Source organism: Vanellus vanellus (genome assembly GCF_965231255.1).
Source record: "Vanellus vanellus genome assembly, chromosome: 3".
Classification (NCBI taxonomy): domain Eukaryota; kingdom Metazoa; phylum Chordata; class Aves; order Charadriiformes; family Charadriidae; genus Vanellus; species Vanellus vanellus.
In genome coordinates this window covers 2,903,210-2,922,554 of record NC_138907.1, presented here as the reverse complement: position 1 = coordinate 2,922,554, position 19,345 = coordinate 2,903,210, and the positions used below count along the sequence as shown (strand labels likewise).

Genomic DNA, 19,345 nt, shown 5'->3' with positions numbered 1-19,345 from the left:
TTTCTGTTTGAGAAATGAAGGAATCTCAAGTCTCGTAGAATATTAAGCTAATAATACAATAGCAAAACCAAAGAATGATGCACACCCCACAGCCCCCCAGGCTGTCTGTCTCTCATTTTTTTAAATGCACGTTGGCCTTATTGGTGTACTAGATTACAGTATATGCTGAGGAGTAGGAAGAGACTTCATAAACCAGCAGCATATGTGTCAGTGGTGCTGGACAGTTTTGGCCACTCGCTGGCCTTGTCTATTCACGCATACGTGTTAGCCAGCGCACCTTTTCTGCCTCATCCGGGCAAGATTGTGTGTGTGGCTTAGTAAATGCACTAGCACAACATAGCAGTAAGAAAGAAACATATTTTTTCTTCTAAGAAGTTGTGGAGGTTTTTTTAAGGTTCACTTTTACCCTCTAAGAATAACTTAGGTTAATTCTGTTCCATCGTTTCAGGATTCCTCATATGGTGAGTTTTTTCTCTTTTCGTTGTCCCTGCCCATGGCTAGGGGGGTTGGAACTAGATGATCTTGAAGGTCCCTTCCAACCTAAACCATTCTGCGATTCTATGATAACATAAAAAAAATGTATGTTGATATTGTATATATAACGTGTTGATACTGTTTGGCAGCACTCTTGCAGTAAAGTTTCATGAACCATCCTTTCTCGCAGGGCTTACTTGGAGTCTGATGTAGCTGTGTCTGAAGAGCTTATTCAGAAATACAGTAATGTTGTGCTCGGTCATGTTAATGGCACAGTCAAAGAGCTGAGACGTCTCTTCCTAGTCGATGACTTAGTTGATTCTCTGAAGGTAAGTCTGCTTCACCTGTGGATACAGCAGCCTTGTGTAAATAGATTCCTTGCTGACCGAGGTTAGCAAAGCCCAACAGTCCTTATAAACAGGAATGAACAATGGCATCTTTGGCTCCATGTAAGTAAATAGTGAGTTTTAGTTTGCATGTTGGAAGTACTAAACCTCTTTGTTTTTCAAGTAGTATAGCTTTCTGTTAGCCACGCGCACTGAGTTGAACATGAAGTGCTGCGTGCAGTAGTAGAGTGGATAACTTTATCTGTATTTTGACAGTATAATAAAAAAGAATGGAAAACTGAAATAAGCTCTGGCTGCGTGCAGTTCAGCTGTTACACCTCCTTGCTGGTGCTTAACAGCAGAAATTTTTTAAGAAAACAAGACATTAGGCGTTCAGAATTTGTCCTTAACGTATATTTCTCCCTCTTGAAAAATCTGTGGTTTGGGTTAGACTGGCACAATCTGGTTTGGTTTTGTTTTTCTGTTTGTTTCTGTACTGAGACGACCAAGTGGTCGGTGTATGGTTACTTGCCTTAAACAGTAGGAGTTCTTGTGTCCACTTTTTTGCTGAAGAGCGGGGTCTGAGCACTGGCCTTGTTTTACTAGGAAGGTGGGAAAGTGGTCACCTGTTTCAGTCCCTGGATTTGGGTGTGAAGAGCTGTTTCTTGTAGTGATGAAAATTACTGAAGGGGGTTTTGCAAGTTACTCGTTCTCAAGCATGCAATATTGCCTAACAGATATCTTGAATATGTCCAAGTAATATTTAATGGGGTGTATTGAAGGTGGCAGAGCAAAACTGACAGTGAAGAATAATAATTAAAAAAATTTAAAAAAAACCAACCCAAAATTGGCTGAAAACCTTCAGTTTTATTCTGTGAGAATTATATTCTCGCCTTTCAAGCTAATCACCTTTCTTCATTTTTCAAACAATTGTTTGCTTTACTGAGTACAATTTGTTGTCCATTTCTTTTTCAGTTTGCTTAATCTCCTTGAAATAAAGTTGCATTTATCCTCCAGTAAATCCCTTCCTTAGTTCTTTGTAAAGTCCTTTGAGTTGTTGTGAGGTTGGGGGAAGGGGTTTATAGTGAAACTTGGAGAAAAATAGGGCTGGAAAAGTCTTTGTTATATTTGTGGAATAGAAATCGGAGGCAGATCTCAGGATCTCACCCAGAATGTCTAGATCCAGTTTCTCATTATGCTCCCACTTAAACACAGTGAGGAGTTAGTGCCGGAAATGTGGTGGCTGATGTTGTGCAAGTCTCCTGCATAAGAATCCTTTCCCCCTGGAGAAAGGAAAGATTATAGGGCTGTCGGGTTGTTACCTGGGCTCTGCGCTCGTGCTAATGATTCTTTTTCTCAGAAGGGAAAGAGGAGATGGCATATTAGCCTGGGGACTTGTGTAATAATCTGCTTCTAAAGGGTGGTGCAATAAAAGTATTTTTATGAGGTGGCTGTGCATTCTTGTTTTCTGGTCATTTTTTGTGGGGATGGTTGATACTGCTGCAATCATTTTATGGCAAAATCACTTAAATAAGGCCATTATCGTCTGTCCCTCACCAGTGTTTCCACACAGGGACTGCATTTTGATGGCTGAATCCCCTCACTGCTGCCCATCAGTCTGGCCTGTAAGATGCTGTGTCTCGCCTTCACGCTTACGTGACCGAGTAGTTAGGATTCATCTCTGCAGCATCTCGAGGCCACAGCCTTGACCAAAGAATTGCTGTTACACAGCTGGAATTGCATTTGGTAATCTAAACTTGGTGTGCAAGGGAGGAAAGGAACATATTATTTATTGTGTTTAAGGGCATTGAGTTTGAATGTTCAAAGAAAAGTTATTTTGCTTGTCGTGCTTGCATCTGATTAAACAACATCACAGGAAAACTTGTAGTTACAAGGTCACCTGTATTTCTTTAATAATTAAGCCCTTTGTGATACGTTCCTTCATCTGAGTTATAAGAATTTCCACACCATTTGTTTAGAGATCGCAATCCCTTGCAGTAAAGGAAAAGGAAGCAGTGAACAGCCAACTGCTGTGCCAGTTAACACTGTTTTAAAATTAGGCCTTTCAGAGGAATTATGTTAGAAGTAGAATTAATTGCAGTCAGAATGTCTTCAAGGTGATTTAATCACTTTTAAAATACTATGGTATAGAGGAAAGACATGTTTATTCAGCTGAACTAATTCATTTCCCCTCTCTTCTGACATTTAAAACATTTAATGGAGGTTAATTAGTCTAATTTATGGTAGTTGGGAGCAGCCCTTACATGTAACCAGTGAACGTCAGGACAGTTCACAAGCACAAGTTACTGATTTTGAAGAGTTTGTGCTTGAGGAGAACATTAAGATGCTGGGGTCTTACATAATGTAATGGCTCTGGTTTAACAAAAATAAAAATATCTTGGCTCGTGCAGTTTAAACATCTTCACTATGGGAAATAGCATGTTTGCGTATAATTAAAATTACAGAGCCTTTAATGTAGAAAATGTCTCCAGGTCAGTTTATTGTGTGTAATAGTTCTGGCTGTAAAATCTCTCTTGTTAAGATTTTTTTCTTTTCAGTTAAACAATGGTTCAGTCATGGAAGTCTTACAATGGACTCTAAATATTTATGCAGCACAAGGAGAAGCTCCTCACAGCTCTTGAGGAGCAGTTCCAGAGGAGCCCTTGCCAGAGAGTCCCGGGAGAAACTGCACTTTGTCCCGTTACACAGCGATCTAGCGCTTCACCCCCAGCTGTGCAATGGCAGCCCTTCTGTTCGGACACTGGGGCACAGTTGCTTTCGATTTCTCATTGCTCAACTGATGTTTTGAGAAACAGCTCTTTGCTGTATTTGAACTATTTTATAGTAAAGAAACCGATATATGGACATTTCTGGATTTACCATTAAATGGCAGTATACTTGGGGTACTGGGGAGTCGTTAATCATCAGAATGAGGTATGCAAAAAACTTGATTCAGTCCATCAGATATATTGGGGTTTTTGCTGGTTATCACTGTAACATTCGGGCTGAGCTTGGGCCCGGCGCGTTCCTTCTGTCCCGAGTGTGTGGGAAGAGCAATATTGTCTTTGTTGGTCAGTCCTGGGTTGCCTTCTGCTTTTATTTTTTTATCTTAGAGCTTTAAGCGTTTAGATGTGTTTCTGGCAAGCCTTTTTGCATTTGTAAGCTGCTCTGAGTTTGTCTCATTTCTAAGGAAATAAAAATAGAGACCGATACATAAATGTAGGGTTGAGATCAACTCCACTTAATGCCGGGAGCGTTGTTTTAACGGTCAGAAGTGTGTGAATAGAGAAGGTGGCGTGGGAGGGGAGCGCTGAGGTTTTTACTGAACTTCATTTGCTTTGGTAGCTCCAGCTTTCACAATAGCTGTCCCTTACTGATGAGGCAAGAGAGAGGGGTCAGTGGTTCCCTCTCCCACCCAGTATGAATAAGTAAAGTGGATTAAAAACTGCACACACAACGCGGTTCATTGTTAGACCCTGATGCTGCTCTGGAGAGACTTTTGGAGAAGCAAAGCCTGTGTCAGTCAAACGTTAACTCCTGGATTTTGATCTTTCTTGGGCCATAAATTCAATGGCCACTAAATAAGATTGGATAGTTCTAATAATTGTTGGACTTTGTGATTGATTCATATCTGTTACCTCTCTGCTTGCATAAACTCGTGTTTCCTGACTTGGTCATAGTCTTCAGCTGTATCACTTGACTGTTCACCTGGCCGGGTTGGTGCTTAGCTTCTGTAACGGTGTTCGTGCAGAGGAGATCTTGGAGAGCTGTCGAGATGCTTTGCTGTGTGTGCCTGAAGCCAGCACGTTTAGTTTGCCGAATGCACAGCCCGCAAGAGAATCATTCTGAATGATCGCAAACTTGGGGGCTTTTTGCTATGGGAAAAGTTGTCAACTTTGCTCCCTTTACTGGGGAGGGGACGTGCTGCATGTACAGACTTGCTCTGAAAGGAAAGTCTTTGCTCCGTTAAAATGTCTTGTGCAAAGAGGCAGGCAGCCAGCGCTCACCCTGGCATTGCAGAGAGCAGAACTGGGCCAAGGTTTGAATGAATCAGGAGGGATTTTAGAGACATCTACTTTATTTTTCTTGATAAACCTGCCAAAATCCTTCAGTGGGAATGCAGTTGATGGTAACATTGCAGCCTTGTCTGAGGGTTAACTTTGTACCTCTAGTGCTGCTTACATCACATGTAGAAAGAACTCACAGATAAAGAACTGCATCGTTTGCAGTTAATCCTACTGCGTTTTGAATGGGATCAGCTTTGAATGAAGCTCTTGAAGTAAACTTGTCACAGGGGTCACACAATTAAACTTGTAATGATTGTCATGCCCTTATCTTATTGTTGGCTGCTGATTTTGTTTGGTTTGGATATTTCGCATCTTATGATAAGCTAAAAATGGATGTTTGGATACTGTTTGTAACTCCTGAGTAACTTGGCTGCTGGCTAGATCTTTGCCCACACCCACAGTCCTTTGACATGAGTTTCTTTCTTTCCAGTGCTTTGTACCCATCTTTTCCTTGCACGTAGCTCCTGTTCGTCAGAGTGCTTCACCTTCGGTTGTTAACTGTGCCCAGATCTTCTCTCCCTCGTGCCAGCAGCAGCCTCCACACTGTGTCTGTCCAGCTCTTCAGTGTTTTGCAGTGTCTTGCACAGAAAATAACCAGATGTGCTTAGTTGATTGTAGGGCTGGGGGTCTCGCCTGTGTGCTCTGCACAATGCAAAGTGTAATTTGGTGCTTAGCAAGAAATAAGCACTGGTAAATCCATATATCTGGATGTCTCGCATCCAGATCCTGGCTTCTGCTCAGTTCCTTATGGGCTGTGCAACACTAGAAGAAACTGGCTGATTTTCCTTGGGGAGGAATCCTACACAGAAATAGAGCTGGCAGCCTTCAGCCCCCTCCCACCCCACTATAGGTCAGAGGTGCGCCTGGGACACTCTCCACCTGGCAGAAAGCTGAGGGGCTTGAACTTCTGCAGATCTTTGTGTAAAGCTAGTGAAGCGGAGCGGGGCCTGGGCAGGACGGGGAAGCTGTACAAGTGCAGTCAGCGGGGTGTGGGGGCGGGAGGAACAGTGTCTGGGTACGAATTAGGGGCTGGGATACAAAGCCAGAAATTATGGCAGTGTGAGGGTTTAGGTGTCTGCGAACAAAAGGACGTCTTTGCTTCTGAATTTGTCTCTGACTTAGAGCCAGCTTCCGTTTTATGGCACTGTTGACTCCTCTCTTCCCTGAATTTTTTAGTATCCAGAGATCCTATGTTTTTTTAACAAAAAAAAAAAAAGTCAGTCGAGCCAACCTTGCCATGTTACCTTCCAGGCAGGCTTTTCCCCTAATGTGACAGCCACCCCTGCCTAGTCTAGTCAAGGGTTCATGGAGACATCTGCTGCACCGAAGCGTGGTTGTGATAGCTTGGTGCCGCTGTTTGTGCTGCAGCCCCGGAGTGGGTACCCTCATATATTGGCTGCTGGGCTACCGCGCAAACAGATGACCGGCTTTGTCTCTGGCTCTGTCACACAGTGCCATGTCATGTCAGTGCCTCTCACTTGCCTGTCTTGTTCCGTCTCTTTGCAGGGTGGGAGGTAAGAACTGTGTTTGCTCATCGTTATTAAATGTGGGATTGGAAGTAGTGTGTAAACGCAGAGGGCATTGAGCAGCCACCAAGTACCAACAGCTTTTGGTCACTGCTGACTTGGGCTGAATTCAGCCCGATGACCTAGACGCCAGAGGCCACGTATCCTATTACTGAACCCTTCAGCCATCTTGTCACTCGTCTATAAATACATGAGACGTACAAGGGTGAAGTGGAGTTTGGGGCATTTTAGTTTCATATGTGTGTTTAGAGAAATGCTCTCACTGCTCTAACTGGTACGTTCTGGTAGGACAGACTGTGGGCTGACATGCTGTTTTTTTTCCTTTTTAGTTTGCAGTGTTGATGTGGGTATTCACTTATGTTGGTGCCTTGTTTAATGGTCTGACATTACTGATTCTGGGTAAGTGTTTTAAATTGTGTTAAATACCTGGCATACAAAATAACACTGGAAAAGTACTCAAGTCTGCTTGGTACTGTGAGGCTATTCCTGTGTTCTTGGGAGTGTAGCAGAATGTTACAGTTGTGTGTCTTCTTCTAGGACACTGATAACACTGCAGAATATATAATTTTGAATTGCAGTGTTGAATTCCTTGAGATGATTGCTGCTTTTCCAGACATTGTATCATTGAAAAGCATGCTCGGTTGTGCTTGTCCCTGTCAGGGTTAGCCTCTCTCGAATATCATCGCTGTATTGTGGCTTTGGAGGAGGTACAAAATTGTCTCTGGCCACGTCCCACTGCAGGTAGTTTGTTTCTTGTATCCCAGAGCAGGCTGGCTTCAGGTGTCAGAGACCAACTGATGTTGGCAGAAGCCTAAGCATCATTTTTGAAGAATTTGCATAACCCACAGTGGAAAAAGTGAATTGTGACCAAACTTAACTGTACCGTTAATGAGACCTGGCAAACAGCCCGGCTTCTCCTTAATAGGATTTTTTAAATTACCAGCCAACAATTTTTTGTATGGGGCTTAGTTATTTCTTTTTCTTGTACCATTTTAAAAGAAATGTCAAGGTGTGAAAACTAGTTGTTTTTTTACCTGAACACCATCCCTTTTGTCAATATTTATACCTTTGATGTGCTCTTTTTCAGCTTTGATTTCGCTCTTCAGTGTTCCTGTTATTTATGAGAGACATCAGGTGAGTGTTTGATACAATTTATTAAATGCTTCATAAAATTAGCTCTATTGAAGCAACACCACAAACGAATACAACCAAAATTCATTTCAGTCTTCTAAAATCTTTAAAGCCTTTAAAAAATAGGCCTTTAACTAGGAGTTAGTTAGCACCAGGGCCAAGAGAAGCAAGTCCACTTTGAAGTCCAGTCTGTGTGTGCTTTTCCCCTCCTCCTCTTTGGTGGCAGTGTCAGAAGACTTCCCCAGCAAACAGATGCAAAAAAGGCCTGATTAACCTGGAGGCCTTCTCTCCTCTGATCCAGATTTGGTCAGGACTAAAGCAGCAGTAGGCACGGTGCGTTAATCCTGACGTAAGGACTTTTTAAAAACAATTTCTGAAGAAAGGTCTTTGGAGCCGATATTCAGGATTCATGTCCTGAAGCCCTGCGGAATTTGTAGCCCTGGCATAAATAGGAGGTGGGAGATGCTCGACACAGTCCGGTGCCTCTCCTGTGGAGAGACTAATGTAAAAGCAAGAGGTAAGAGGGAGCCAAAATAAAATGCGTATGATTAAATTATAGCCGAGCTTGAGCAGGGACTGTCTTCAGCAGGTCATAGCACAGGAGGGGGGAAGCCAGCTCTGGCTTAGCAGTTCCTTCTCCTCTTTCAAAAACAACCCTGCTCATGGAGGAGTTGGGAAGGGAGGGTGGAAGGCACTGAGCAGATGGCGGAGCCTCTTGGGCTCCTCTCCGATCTCCTAGGAAAGAACAAAGTATGCTGCAGTGAAAGGAAATCCTGTAGCCCTGAGGAAAGATGATGGACAATTTGCATGGCTTAACCCGGGCTCCTCAATCCTCTTGAGGAGCTGAAGGCTGCTCTCTGAAGGCGTAAGCTGTTTACCAGGCCCAGCCCACCTAAGCAGCTTTCCTTCTCCCCGGTGCCCAAAGGAGCTGACTGCCCCTCACCGAGGGCCCGGGTTGCGCGCCCTGGCGCTGGGGCAGCCTTGGGAAGAGGGCGGGGGGAATGCTGGAACGTACAGAAGCCAGGGATGAATTTGTTTGGGTACTTACCAGTTAGTCCCTGGTGTGTGCGTGTTCCTGGGGGCAAACAGTAGTAGCATGTGCAGTGGCTGAAGCTGTGGGAGCGCTGGCATCAAACTGGGACAATAAACACGGCCGTGTCCCTTCCTTCTGTCAGCGGTCTTTTGTGTAAAGCACATCTTAGTGCGGTGTGACTCTGCCTCCCGGGCAGCAAAGCAACTGTGCAAGAGCTGGTCTGTAACATCTGCCATCTTCCATTTCAGGCCCAAATTGACCATTATCTGGGACTCGTGAACAAGAATGTCAAAGATGCAATGGCTAAGTGAGTTGGCGGTTGTGGTTTGTTTTTTTTTTTTTAAGATAATTTATTTCACTTTATAAAGTACATTTACAGTTCTTGGTACGTGTGGTACTCCTGTACATAACACATTACATGCACTAGTCCTAGGAGGAAAAAGTCCTTTGTTTAAATTTGAAATGCTTATGAAATAGGCTCCTTTCTTGCTGATGCTGTTGTTAAGTTAATCCTATATTATTTCTAATAGAAATCTATGTATTTGAAACCGTTAGTGAAACCTGAGGCCCTCAGCAGTTGCAGTTGAGGTGGTGAATGAAGAAGAATTTGGCGGTTTCATTGATTTCTGCATGTAATAGCTTTGTGTTGCTATGATAATTATCTTCATGTTATTGTTTTTAAGACTATGTTTACACCTACTTTTTTTGTTGTTCGTTACTCAAATGCTTTTCTCTTTCCTCTCCTGTTCCTCTTGCAGGATTCAAGCAAAGATCCCTGGGTTGAAGCGCAAAACTGAGTAAAAAGCCTGAAGCAACTTATCGATAGGAAGTTCATCTTTTAAGGGGGAAAAAAATTACTCATTTGGATTTACATGGGGAGGGTCAGGGAATAGCAAACCCCTTGACATTGCAGTGCAATTTCACAGATCTTTATTTTTTAGCAACGCAGTGTTTGAGGAAAAATAACTGTTTTGACTGCCATGTGTTTCATCATCTTAAGTATTGTAAGCTGCTATGTATGGATCTAAAACTAATCATCTTTCTTTATCCTGTGTGCAGCACTGGCTAATACAAAAGATTTGAGAAAGCTGTACATTTTGCTTCATCAGAGGTAGTCCCTGCTGCGTTCCAGAAGAGGTAGTGCAGGTGGAGCGGAGGATAACACTTCCCAGTTTGTGCACTGTGTATGGTCTGTGTAGATTGATGCCAATTTTCTAAAATGAGATGTTTTAGAAGAATATACCATTTTAGCAAGTTTTGAAAAATCTTGCCTTTTTGGTATGAGTATAGCTGTATTGTGATTTTATTGTTTTATCAATTGCCAATATATATATATATATGTGTGTTTCACAAAGCTTAGATCTTTCAGCTGCTCCACAGTGCTTCATACCTTCAGAGAATTGACTGATTCCTGGACTAGCTCCATCGCACACAAGCTCGAAAAACTAAAATGTCTCTGTAAACACTAGCATCTGTTTAAAAAAAACAAAAGAGAAATGAACAAAGGAACCTCCACATATATTAAAAGAAAATTACAGCCTACACTTTGTTGCACAAACGTACAGTAGTTGATTTTGAGCAAGTAATTTTACAGTCTCTCAAACTCTGATAATCTGTGGACCGAATATCTAATGCTGCAAATGTTGTTTGGAAACTTAAAACCTTGTTATGCAAGAAATGATAAATGAAAATTTATACACTTGCAGTTTAAGCTGTATTGAACTAAGTCTGTGGAATGCATTGTGAAATGTAAAAAAAAAAAAAAAAAAAAAAAACCAAACAAAAAACCAAACAAAAAACCCAACAAAAATCCAACAAAAACCCCAAGTATCAATAAAGCTTATAGACATAAAATAATATCGGTATTCTGCTTTCTTGAGGCAAGTTTAATATATTTGTGTTTATTTTGTTTAAGTTCATCGTGATTAAATATCCATTGTACATGGTGGTGGAAATAGTTTGTCAGACGTATAGCAATGTGAGTAGATGGAGTTTTCATGATACCTTTTCTTTTCGTATGTGCAGTGCGAAGCAGTTTGTTCAGTACCAGTTACAGATTTGATGTCCCGTGTAGCTGTGTCAGCCGGTGATGCTCAGTTCGGCGTGTAGTTCTTGTAGCGCAGATTCTTGCCTGCAGCGAGGAGGCCTCCGAGCTGAATACTGAAGGCCCCTGTTGTTACCACTGCCAGCTGCGCCCACAGCTCGGTGACGCAGGGGTGACGGTGTCGGGCGCCACTTCAGTGTTGTGAGTCGGTTGTTGAACATTGTGACAGATGAAATTTTAGATTCTGCTAAACAAAAGTGAAGCTCCTCGGTTTCTTTCATTTTTGAGACAATAATGTATGATGCCATAGTTGAGTTCGAAGGTAAATTGCAACGCAAGTCCCAGTAATGTTTTCAGATCAACTTGTTGAATCTGATTTAAGAGCTGGACGTTGAAAACTTGTATCCAAATTTATTTGAGAGACAGATTTTAAATTAATGGCATCTTGACCATTGAAAAATAAATTCATGCACTAATATTTTAGTTTACAATATAATACATCATTACTTCTGAACATTTTATACATAAAGCCAAACCATATAAACATACAAATTTTAAGTGTTTTCCTGACAGACGCTATTGCTTTAAGATATGTTTCACATCACCATTTATTAATGCATTCTGCCACGCAACTGATTTTATTTGGGATACAATCAATGTGAAAGGAAGGCGAACATTATTACAACATAGGCAAAGAAGGTGCTTACTGACATCACCACCTAACATGATTACATTATTTGATCAAGAAGGTTTCTTTAAAAAAAAGACTGCATAGGGACTCTTATTATGTATCTGACAAACTGATCTTCTGTATAGTAATATAAGGCATTAATAAATTCAATTTTAAAAAAAGGTGATTCTTTGAGGTTGCTGAAGCACTTTTGTGTGTTAAACGTACATTGATCCACTCCTTTAACTGGCTGTTTGTTGCATCCAACAGCTCCCTTTTTATGCAGCGAGCGTTAGAAGTGGATTGGCAGGAAGTTTCCACAGTTCGAAGTGACAGTGTTCCTGAACTGCGACTAAAGCACTAGTTAACATTTCTTTTCAAAGACTAAATGTAAGTTTAAACGTTTTATTTAGGCCTTTGTTTCTTTTGATTAACAAACAGTCTTTTTAAAAGCAAGGTAATTTCAAAATATGGATGTTGTTCCATGCCAGAAATCTCCAAAGTCGTTTGTTTTGACCTTGCCCACATTTTCTGTTCATTTTTAAACAGTTTTGTTGGAAAAAGCTGGACTTACTTTTTCTTTCTCCAGTTCCACTGTCCCTGTAGTTTTGGGGGTTTTGACAAAATGTTCATTAACAATTGTTGAACAGCTTTACTTGCCTTTTGTGAACATCTGCTCATGGTCTCCACTTCCACATGGAGGCACCTCTCCCTTCATCTCAGCTGCCTGCTGCCCTCCTGCCCCACAGCCCAGTCACAGATGACGGGGCTGCACAAGAAGCAACGATGGGGAGAGGATTCCAAATTTAGTAAAAAATTATGCTTTTCTTGAGGATAGGTGAATTTTCTGCTATCAGAGCGATCTAATTTCTATTCATAAGCAGCATGGGACTAGCTGCCTGCTGGAGGGTATGCCCAGTCCGCACTGGTGATGTACCAGGTGTGCCTAGAGATCACTTTGGATGTCTTCAGGAGGCCCCTCCAGAATGGGAAGAACGGGAAATTGTGATTGCGGGAGGCTTTCAAACCACTTCTTAAATATACTAGATGGCCACTGCCTGTGGACGTAGCTACCAATAAAGCACATTTTCCCATCAACAGGGAGAGTGCAGGAACGCTTGGGGAACGGCTTCCTGATTATTTGTGTTAAAATGTCTTTATCCAAGTCTCTCCACACTCCCTCTCTCCCCCTCTACTCACCATTTAAGCTTCAAATTCTGGCTGCAGTCAAGCTACCATCACGAACCAATTGTTTATCAAGAGGTGTAACGCCATCAGGAATTTGTCCTTATCACAGCGCGTAGCTTCTTGCTCTCGGAAATATTTTGGAATTCAGTTGTGAAGATATGAAAAACCAAAGCGAAAAACAGGGATAATGTAAGTACGCATCTGGAAAAGGTGTTAATGGTTAGCCCTCCTCTCTGTGAAAGTTATAGCACCGTATGTTGAAAGCAATTGGTGGGAGGCAAGACTGTAGCCCATACTACTGGAAAATTATTCAAAGGCACTTAATGGATAGAAAATTTTGCCAAATATATATATATTTAAAAATAAAATGGATTTAAAAAAATGATAGTTTGCTCCTTCGATTACTGAAAGCTGAAGTGTGAACCCCAGCATGCTCATTAAAAGCTTGCAGTTTTACTCAGTGCACCAAATTTGAGTTTTAAGCAGGTGTGGTTCAAAATCACCAGCTTTCTTGGACAAACGTTCAAGCCATAAATTTTGAAATTATGCAAATTAAAGGGCCCAGCATTTTCTCAGTGTGCTCCCTTTTCAGACATGGTTTGAATAACACAGTATTAGGCAAAAGCAGCTTTGTGAGCGAACTGTTCATCACTTTGGCCTACCCAGGTTACAAAACGATTCCCTTTCAAACTTCAGCTTCCTTCTCAAGGATATTGGTCTTTCAAATGAAAAATCACATTCACGTTCAGTAATTTCATATGAGTAATCTGAAAATGTGTAATCCATGCAGCATCGTATGGAAATTACAGCAGCCGAAGGGGTAGAGGCATTCATGGCTCATCCAGAGCAGTCACTTGGTGGTGGCAGTAACAGCAGCAAGAGAGTCTCCTTTCAAAGACATCGCCATACAAATACGCTACAAAGAAATTAATTGAGAGCATAGTTATTTCACTGAGTAACTTAGTATGATATGCTGAAGGTTGTCATCAAGAGGCTCCGTTAAATACATACCTGGCTATAAGTGTAGGTGTACCAGCAGGATGCCAGGTAAAGCAACGTTAAGCCCTGGAATTACTCATTCAACAAATACCGGGCACTGAATGCAATGCCTTTTCTCGGGAGAGAGTTAGAGCATTCTAACTAGTGCGTGTGTGATTAGTGAAGGCCTAGAGGTTGAGAATGCTATTATTGTGCTCTGTATACTTATACTTTAAATCAGTAAATCCTCATCATAACTACAATGTCAAAATTAAGGCAGCTGATAAGGTTTTCTGAGTTTATGTCACCCCGGCCTGCAGGTTGAGAATTGAGGTATATGCAGCCTTTGTTCCTACGGATCTGTGTTCTGATCTGAGAGAGTCCTGCTCTCCGCTGTGCAACCCCTTTTTCAAAGACAAATGCTTCCCTTTTTTGCCCCATTTCCATTTCTTTTTCCCCCAAAGTGGAAAATGAAAACCTGAGGTCGGGGGAGGGGGGAAGGCTCATCTCATGCAATGGGAGGAGAGTTAAATTGACCACAGGGTGCTGAACAGACGGAACGTAACACCCGTACCTACGCTGCAGGCTTACTGAGGGGAGCCGAGCGTCATGCAACACACATCAGTATTTCGTTTTCTGCTTCTGGAAGAGACATGTAGTCTCACTCATGGGCAAAAATGACTCAAATCTTGCAGTCTCTGGCCTGTATTCTTCTTGCTGAGGAAGCAGTTATAAATACCTGGTTCTTGTCTGCAAGACAAGACACTTGGTCCTGTGAGAATTTGTGCCCTTTCGTTTCCTACCTTGTTGCTTTTCAGTTTTTCTAGTTCTACATTTTGCTGTTTAAAAAGTGTCTTACCATTCCTGTTTAACCACGTTTAGTTTTTGTTCCTCACCTTTCTGCTCCCTGTTTTGCTTGACAGTAAGTGTCCTCTCTCAGCAGTACTGGAAGCTCAAATAGAGTCGGGGAGGGATCCAGCAGGAATCACATGCGTGTGCACACACACACAGAGGCTGTCCTTTTTTCTCTCCTTTTTATTTAGGAAAAAAAAAGCGCCACAAAAACACCCCAACACAAACTTAAGGCACCTTTTGAGAAACCTTCTGTTATTTGAAATGTCTTTCTAAATCTGTCGATCCTCTATCAGCCAGAATTCCTGTCCTACCCTTTGCTGGGCTGGAGCTGTTCAGTTATTTTTGTGTGACTGACACCCTCACCAGCTGTCTTTGTCTGATCTAAATGTTCTTCAGACGCACAAGTGGTTCCTGTGCCAGCAGCCGGGGCTCCTTCAGCTGCCTCTTGGGGCCCACAGTCTCAGAGGTGGGTGCTGGCCCACGCGGCGACAGGTAAGGGCTGCCTCCTCTGCCCTCTCTCAGGGAGGAAGGACAGCCAAGGAGCTGTGAGCAGGCGCCTCGTTCTCTGCTGACACAGAAACCCAAATGCAAGATGTTTGTACCCAGTAGACATGACCTTGCAAATGGCGCCAAGGTGACAGGGGCAAATCAGGTGCTAGTGACCATAAAATACAGCAATTCCATGAAAAGAAAAACAAGCTGAAACTATCACATCAGCAGGCTTCAATGAATGCAGAGTGAGCCGAGAAAGGTGTTAAATGCATTGCTGTGGGTTTGGTGTAGAAGGGTGCAAAGTTTTTGATCAAAAATAAATAAGCAGTTACCTGCAGTCATCTCCTCCTGTACTTATAACGTACTTGTCATCATGAGAAAAACGTATGTTGGTGACGTGTGCAGAGTGTCCAAAATACCGCTTGTGTTTGGCCTATTGAAAAAAGAACAGAAGTTCGGGAATTAGCACTGTACCGCAACATTACAGAGTGACAAAGTTGCCTTGCGAGTGTAGAGAAAATCGCGTCCCCAGCAGTACTGGTTTCTTCAAGCCCACAGCAATCCCAGCTCCGCACCTGACTGGGTTGTGTCCTCCCCGGCGGCCGGTCGACAGCTCTGCTGCCCCCTGCGAGCTGCTCTCCCGGGGACGGCCCTTCTGCCGCCCGACTAACTCCCACACTCCTGGAGCCAGCACTGGCCAGGAGCAGCCTGGAGATGGCCTGTTGGACCGCGCCCTTTGGATGCCTTAAAATCCTATGCTAAGGCGATTGAAGATGGGGAAAAGCAAGCTGTTTAGATTAAAATAAAATAGCCACTTACAAATTTTTCTGTGCACGGGAAGTCAAACAGTTTCACCAGACCAAAGTCATCTCCTGTGACTATGTTTAGGCCAGCGTGGGTCACGCAGGCACAATTGACATCTGCCTTTTCTGCGTTTCGTGGCCAAATTCCAATGACTTCATCTCCAAGAATGCTGTTCCAAAAGCAAGTTAAGAAAAGAGCATTAGACCATAAGACATAACTTGCCACTGCTCTCTTCCAGAGCACGGTGAGGCAACACAGCCTGGTAATAAAAAGCTGCCGCCTTTAAAAACAAGTCTCTCCCCTCATTGCACTGAATGTGGTCTCATAATAGAAAGCATCACAGGAATGTACCTTTTTTGTGTGTGACTTAAAACTGTCTCTATCCATAAATCCCGCGGTTTATCTCCTGTGAAACCACTTGCATCATTTTATACAAGCAGCTTGTGCACCTCTGGTCTCCTCCTTTCTTATGGACAAGTATGTGCCCTTCCACAGTGATTTTTGACAGTGATGGTCTCTTCTCTTAGCCATAAGTTCCTGAATGAGGGGATGCTTGTTTGGATGTAGAGTATCTCTTAACAGAGCTGTTTTTCCCTTAGTTTAAGTTCCTTGATTTTTATTTACCTGCATTTTACTGTCTGCCCCACTCCCACAATCTGTCAAGAGTCCTTAGAAATGAGTAATTTGGGGCAGATTTTTATGCCTGCTTGATAGCGGAGCAGTAAGAGTAGGAGGACTCTCGCTTACCGTCTCCTAAAACCTGCCTGTATTGTCACCCGCTCTTTACTGTCAGATCTGCTTTTGGCCTGTTCCACTTTCTACAGTAAGAGCACAGCCATAGTTTTGTAATCGTGTTGGGAGGGGCCTATATAAATCCATGTCAGTAAATATATTTTAATGATACCCAGAACTCCCTTCCTCAGTATAATTAGCTCGTGTTTGCATTCCTCCTGTGCTGCTTGCGTTTGCTGATGAGGGATAAGGCAGCGCCTACGCCAGCGCGCCAATAGCAGCGAAGCTGGAAGCGGTACAGGGCCAGGTGAGGGGCCGTGCACCTCGCTGTCGGGAAGCCTGGGAGGCATGGCAACAAGCCGCTGTGGGTATAGGACAGACAGCCCTCGGTATTACTACAGACACTGACCAGCTACAAACGTGTGTAAAAAAAAGTAAGTGTGTAAAATAGAGCTTTGAGGAAGGGGAGCGTTTGTGTGCTCTCTCGCAGGTTTGCCAAACCCTGGGGACGTTTCAAACATTTGATTTACACAACGCGATCTTGTGATCTGATCTTAGTTCTGTATTACACCTGTCCCCGATCAGGCAGAACATTGTTCTTCAGTTTTTTACCTTGTCCACGTGGCCCACGTGATCTTTTCTATCAATGCCGGGTCTGTTATTTGCTTTCCTAGTGGTACCTCGTGAACTTGACGCTTATAGGCACCTGTTGATACCTGAAAGTAGGAAAGGAAAAAGCTAGTAGCTTTGCCATAAGTACATCATATTCTTTATTAGATTTCCAGCAGTAATAGTCTCAACAGGTTTTATCAGGAAATAAACACCTACGATAAAACCTAGGGTAAAACTTCTTTTCATCCCTAATTAGCTAGAATTCACTATATGCAATCTGAAGTAATAACAATGTTGGAGGATGATCATTGAATGAGGTGTTCATATGCGTACTGCATAGCTGGTAGATTTCCTTTTACTTATATACTCTATGGTTTATCTCAACCTAATTTTACTAAATCAGAAACATTTCAGAAGGAAACCACATACTAATTCAGCTCTCATATGCATCCCACCCTAGGCAAAAGGAGAAGGAGAACTGTTTATATACTGTTATACTCCACAATTCCTTTCTCAGTGTTACACTCATTCCCTTGAAATGAGGGAATACTTTGCCTTCAGCACGCTACTGATCTTGTAAGGGAACTGAGCCACGTTGCTACGGTCGGAGATGCAGAACGCAGGGGGAAGACCTCAGCATTTAGAAAGAAAGAGAGGACTTTACATAAGCTCTGTGAATATCCTTCAGGCAATCTGAGTTGTCTGGCCTACCTCAGAAGATTTAGGGGCGCCTTGAAATTCAGAGTAACTTTGGAAAGCCTCCCTCACCCTTTCTTACCTCCATCTTGTTATTATGTCTGGTAACAGGTTAAGTTGCAATAAATACAAACAAACGCGGGCCTACCCGAGACATACCTGAATGTACCTGCTGTCTGCAGAAAAATCCATCTGTATGACAAAACTTGCAATGTCTTTGCAGTAGCCTATTCGGTTTAGGGTTGTACCTTGGGTGAGATCATAAAAATCTACAGTATGTTCTTGTGAACCCACCGCCAAAAACTTGTTATCTGGGCTGATCCTAGACAACAGAACATGGAATGGGGATATAATTTACTTTTCCTGTGCCAGATTTTCTTTTGCTTCTCATGTTAACACAAGAGAACAAATTTCTTTTACTGGGAAACAAGAAAAACCTTCCAGTAATGGCAAGATTGAATCCAAACCAAACCTTGATGCTTAGTAGATGAGGGAGATTGAGGATATTGTACGTAGTTAACCGATGTTAATATTGCACTTGCATAAAGCGCTCGGCACAACGTGCAGCGTAACGCTAATTCTCTATGAGAAAGCAACAGGAATTGCAACTTTAAAATGTACTTTAATAGCAATTCCCATAATCACAGCTCCACAGTGTACAAATTACTAGCTATATTCAAGTGGATATAACTGAAGTAATCACAGAGAGAAAAAAGCATGTGGTACATAAGATATATTTACGTATACCTAAAGCTTATGCAAGGGTTAGGTGAATGTAAAGACACCAGTCAGCTGGTAAAATGCATTTCATGATTTCATGCGGGTTTCACCAAATATGGGAGTTACAAAAAATCTGGAAATCAACTTGAAACTTGATGGACTTTTTCTTGAGTAAGGGCTGTGTATTTAGAGAACTTAACTGAAATTTCTGACATACCTGATATCCTGAATTGCAGACTTCCTGTCTCGCTTTTTGCCCCAAACCTTAAGGCTGTTTACAAGTAAAATAACAAATTCTCCATTCTTCATGCCAATTGCAACCATTTCACCATCAGGACTATATGCGGCACATCTTGCTGGATGACCTAGATTCACTTTGTTCAGCAGTTTCTGTATTGACAAAAGCAATAGGCTCATACCTCCCCTGGAGAAAGCTACCGAGCAAATGGAAAGCTTCCAAACACAAAGTATAAAAGTCACTTATTAAAAACAAATTGTCTATAGTTTCCTCTAAATATAAATCTGAAATTTCACATCAAAAAATCACATCCCACCAGGCATATGTCGCACCACAGACTTCAAAGTATAGATGTAATTCAAAGGGGAGTTTTATGTTTGCATCTATCTTGTTGCAGGGTGACTTCAAATTTTACACCAGAAAGAATACTATGTAGCAGAAAAGGCTGAAAAATCAATTTCCTGTTTTGTTTGAAAGGTGCTTTTGATAGCTTCTGCAACTGCTCATCAGGGTAGGATTTTTCCATTTGATTTGCTACGTGAAAACACACGAGAATGCTCTTGCATTTTCACTTACCCGATTGTATTGATAATATATTCATTTTCGATATTTAAAATTATCCTTGTTAGCTCAGGTAACTACCTTTTAAAAAGGTTTATGTAGGCTAGCTTAAGCAGAAACCTTTTTGTTATTTTTTTAAAATGTTTTATTTATTTTTTATTTTTAAAAATTGATGTTGTTACGCAATTTGGCGTGGGA

The 19,345-nt window shown here is 42.2% G+C and overlaps 2 protein-coding genes across 7 annotated transcripts in view; one reads left to right on the top strand and one right to left on the bottom strand.

The window, feature by feature from the left end:
- RTN4 (reticulon 4) overlaps nucleotides 1–13,077 on the top strand; it is a 50,539-nt gene extending 37,462 nt beyond the window's left edge. For 2 of the 5 annotated variants that reach the window (XM_082480405.1, XM_082480404.1), the window contains 5 exons: nucleotides 665–803; nucleotides 6,723–6,792; nucleotides 7,481–7,527; nucleotides 8,806–8,864; nucleotides 9,316–13,077. In XM_082480405.1, coding sequence (XP_082336531.1) covers nucleotides 665–803; nucleotides 6,723–6,792; nucleotides 7,481–7,527; nucleotides 8,806–8,864; nucleotides 9,316–9,358 — 358 coding nt within the window. In that variant the 3' untranslated portion in view covers nucleotides 9,359–13,077. The remainder of the gene's footprint in view (nucleotides 1–664; nucleotides 804–6,722; nucleotides 6,793–7,480; nucleotides 7,528–8,805; nucleotides 8,865–9,315) is intronic. The other 3 variants (XM_082480407.1, XM_082480408.1, XM_082480406.1) reach the window with 2 other exon arrangements.
- A 273-nt stretch (nucleotides 13,078–13,350) lies between these two features.
- The window catches only part of EML6 (EMAP like 6), a gene marked incomplete at both ends in the record, with an annotated part of 116,015 nt that continues 110,020 nt past the window's right edge, over nucleotides 13,351–19,345 (bottom strand). For both annotated transcript variants that reach the window (XM_082480602.1, XM_082480603.1), the window contains 6 exons: nucleotides 13,351–13,375; nucleotides 15,117–15,217; nucleotides 15,604–15,757; nucleotides 16,933–17,036; nucleotides 17,788–17,950; nucleotides 18,566–18,738. In XM_082480602.1, coding sequence (XP_082336728.1) covers nucleotides 13,351–13,375; nucleotides 15,117–15,217; nucleotides 15,604–15,757; nucleotides 16,933–17,036; nucleotides 17,788–17,950; nucleotides 18,566–18,738 — 720 coding nt within the window. The remainder of the gene's footprint in view (nucleotides 13,376–15,116; nucleotides 15,218–15,603; nucleotides 15,758–16,932; nucleotides 17,037–17,787; nucleotides 17,951–18,565; nucleotides 18,739–19,345) is intronic.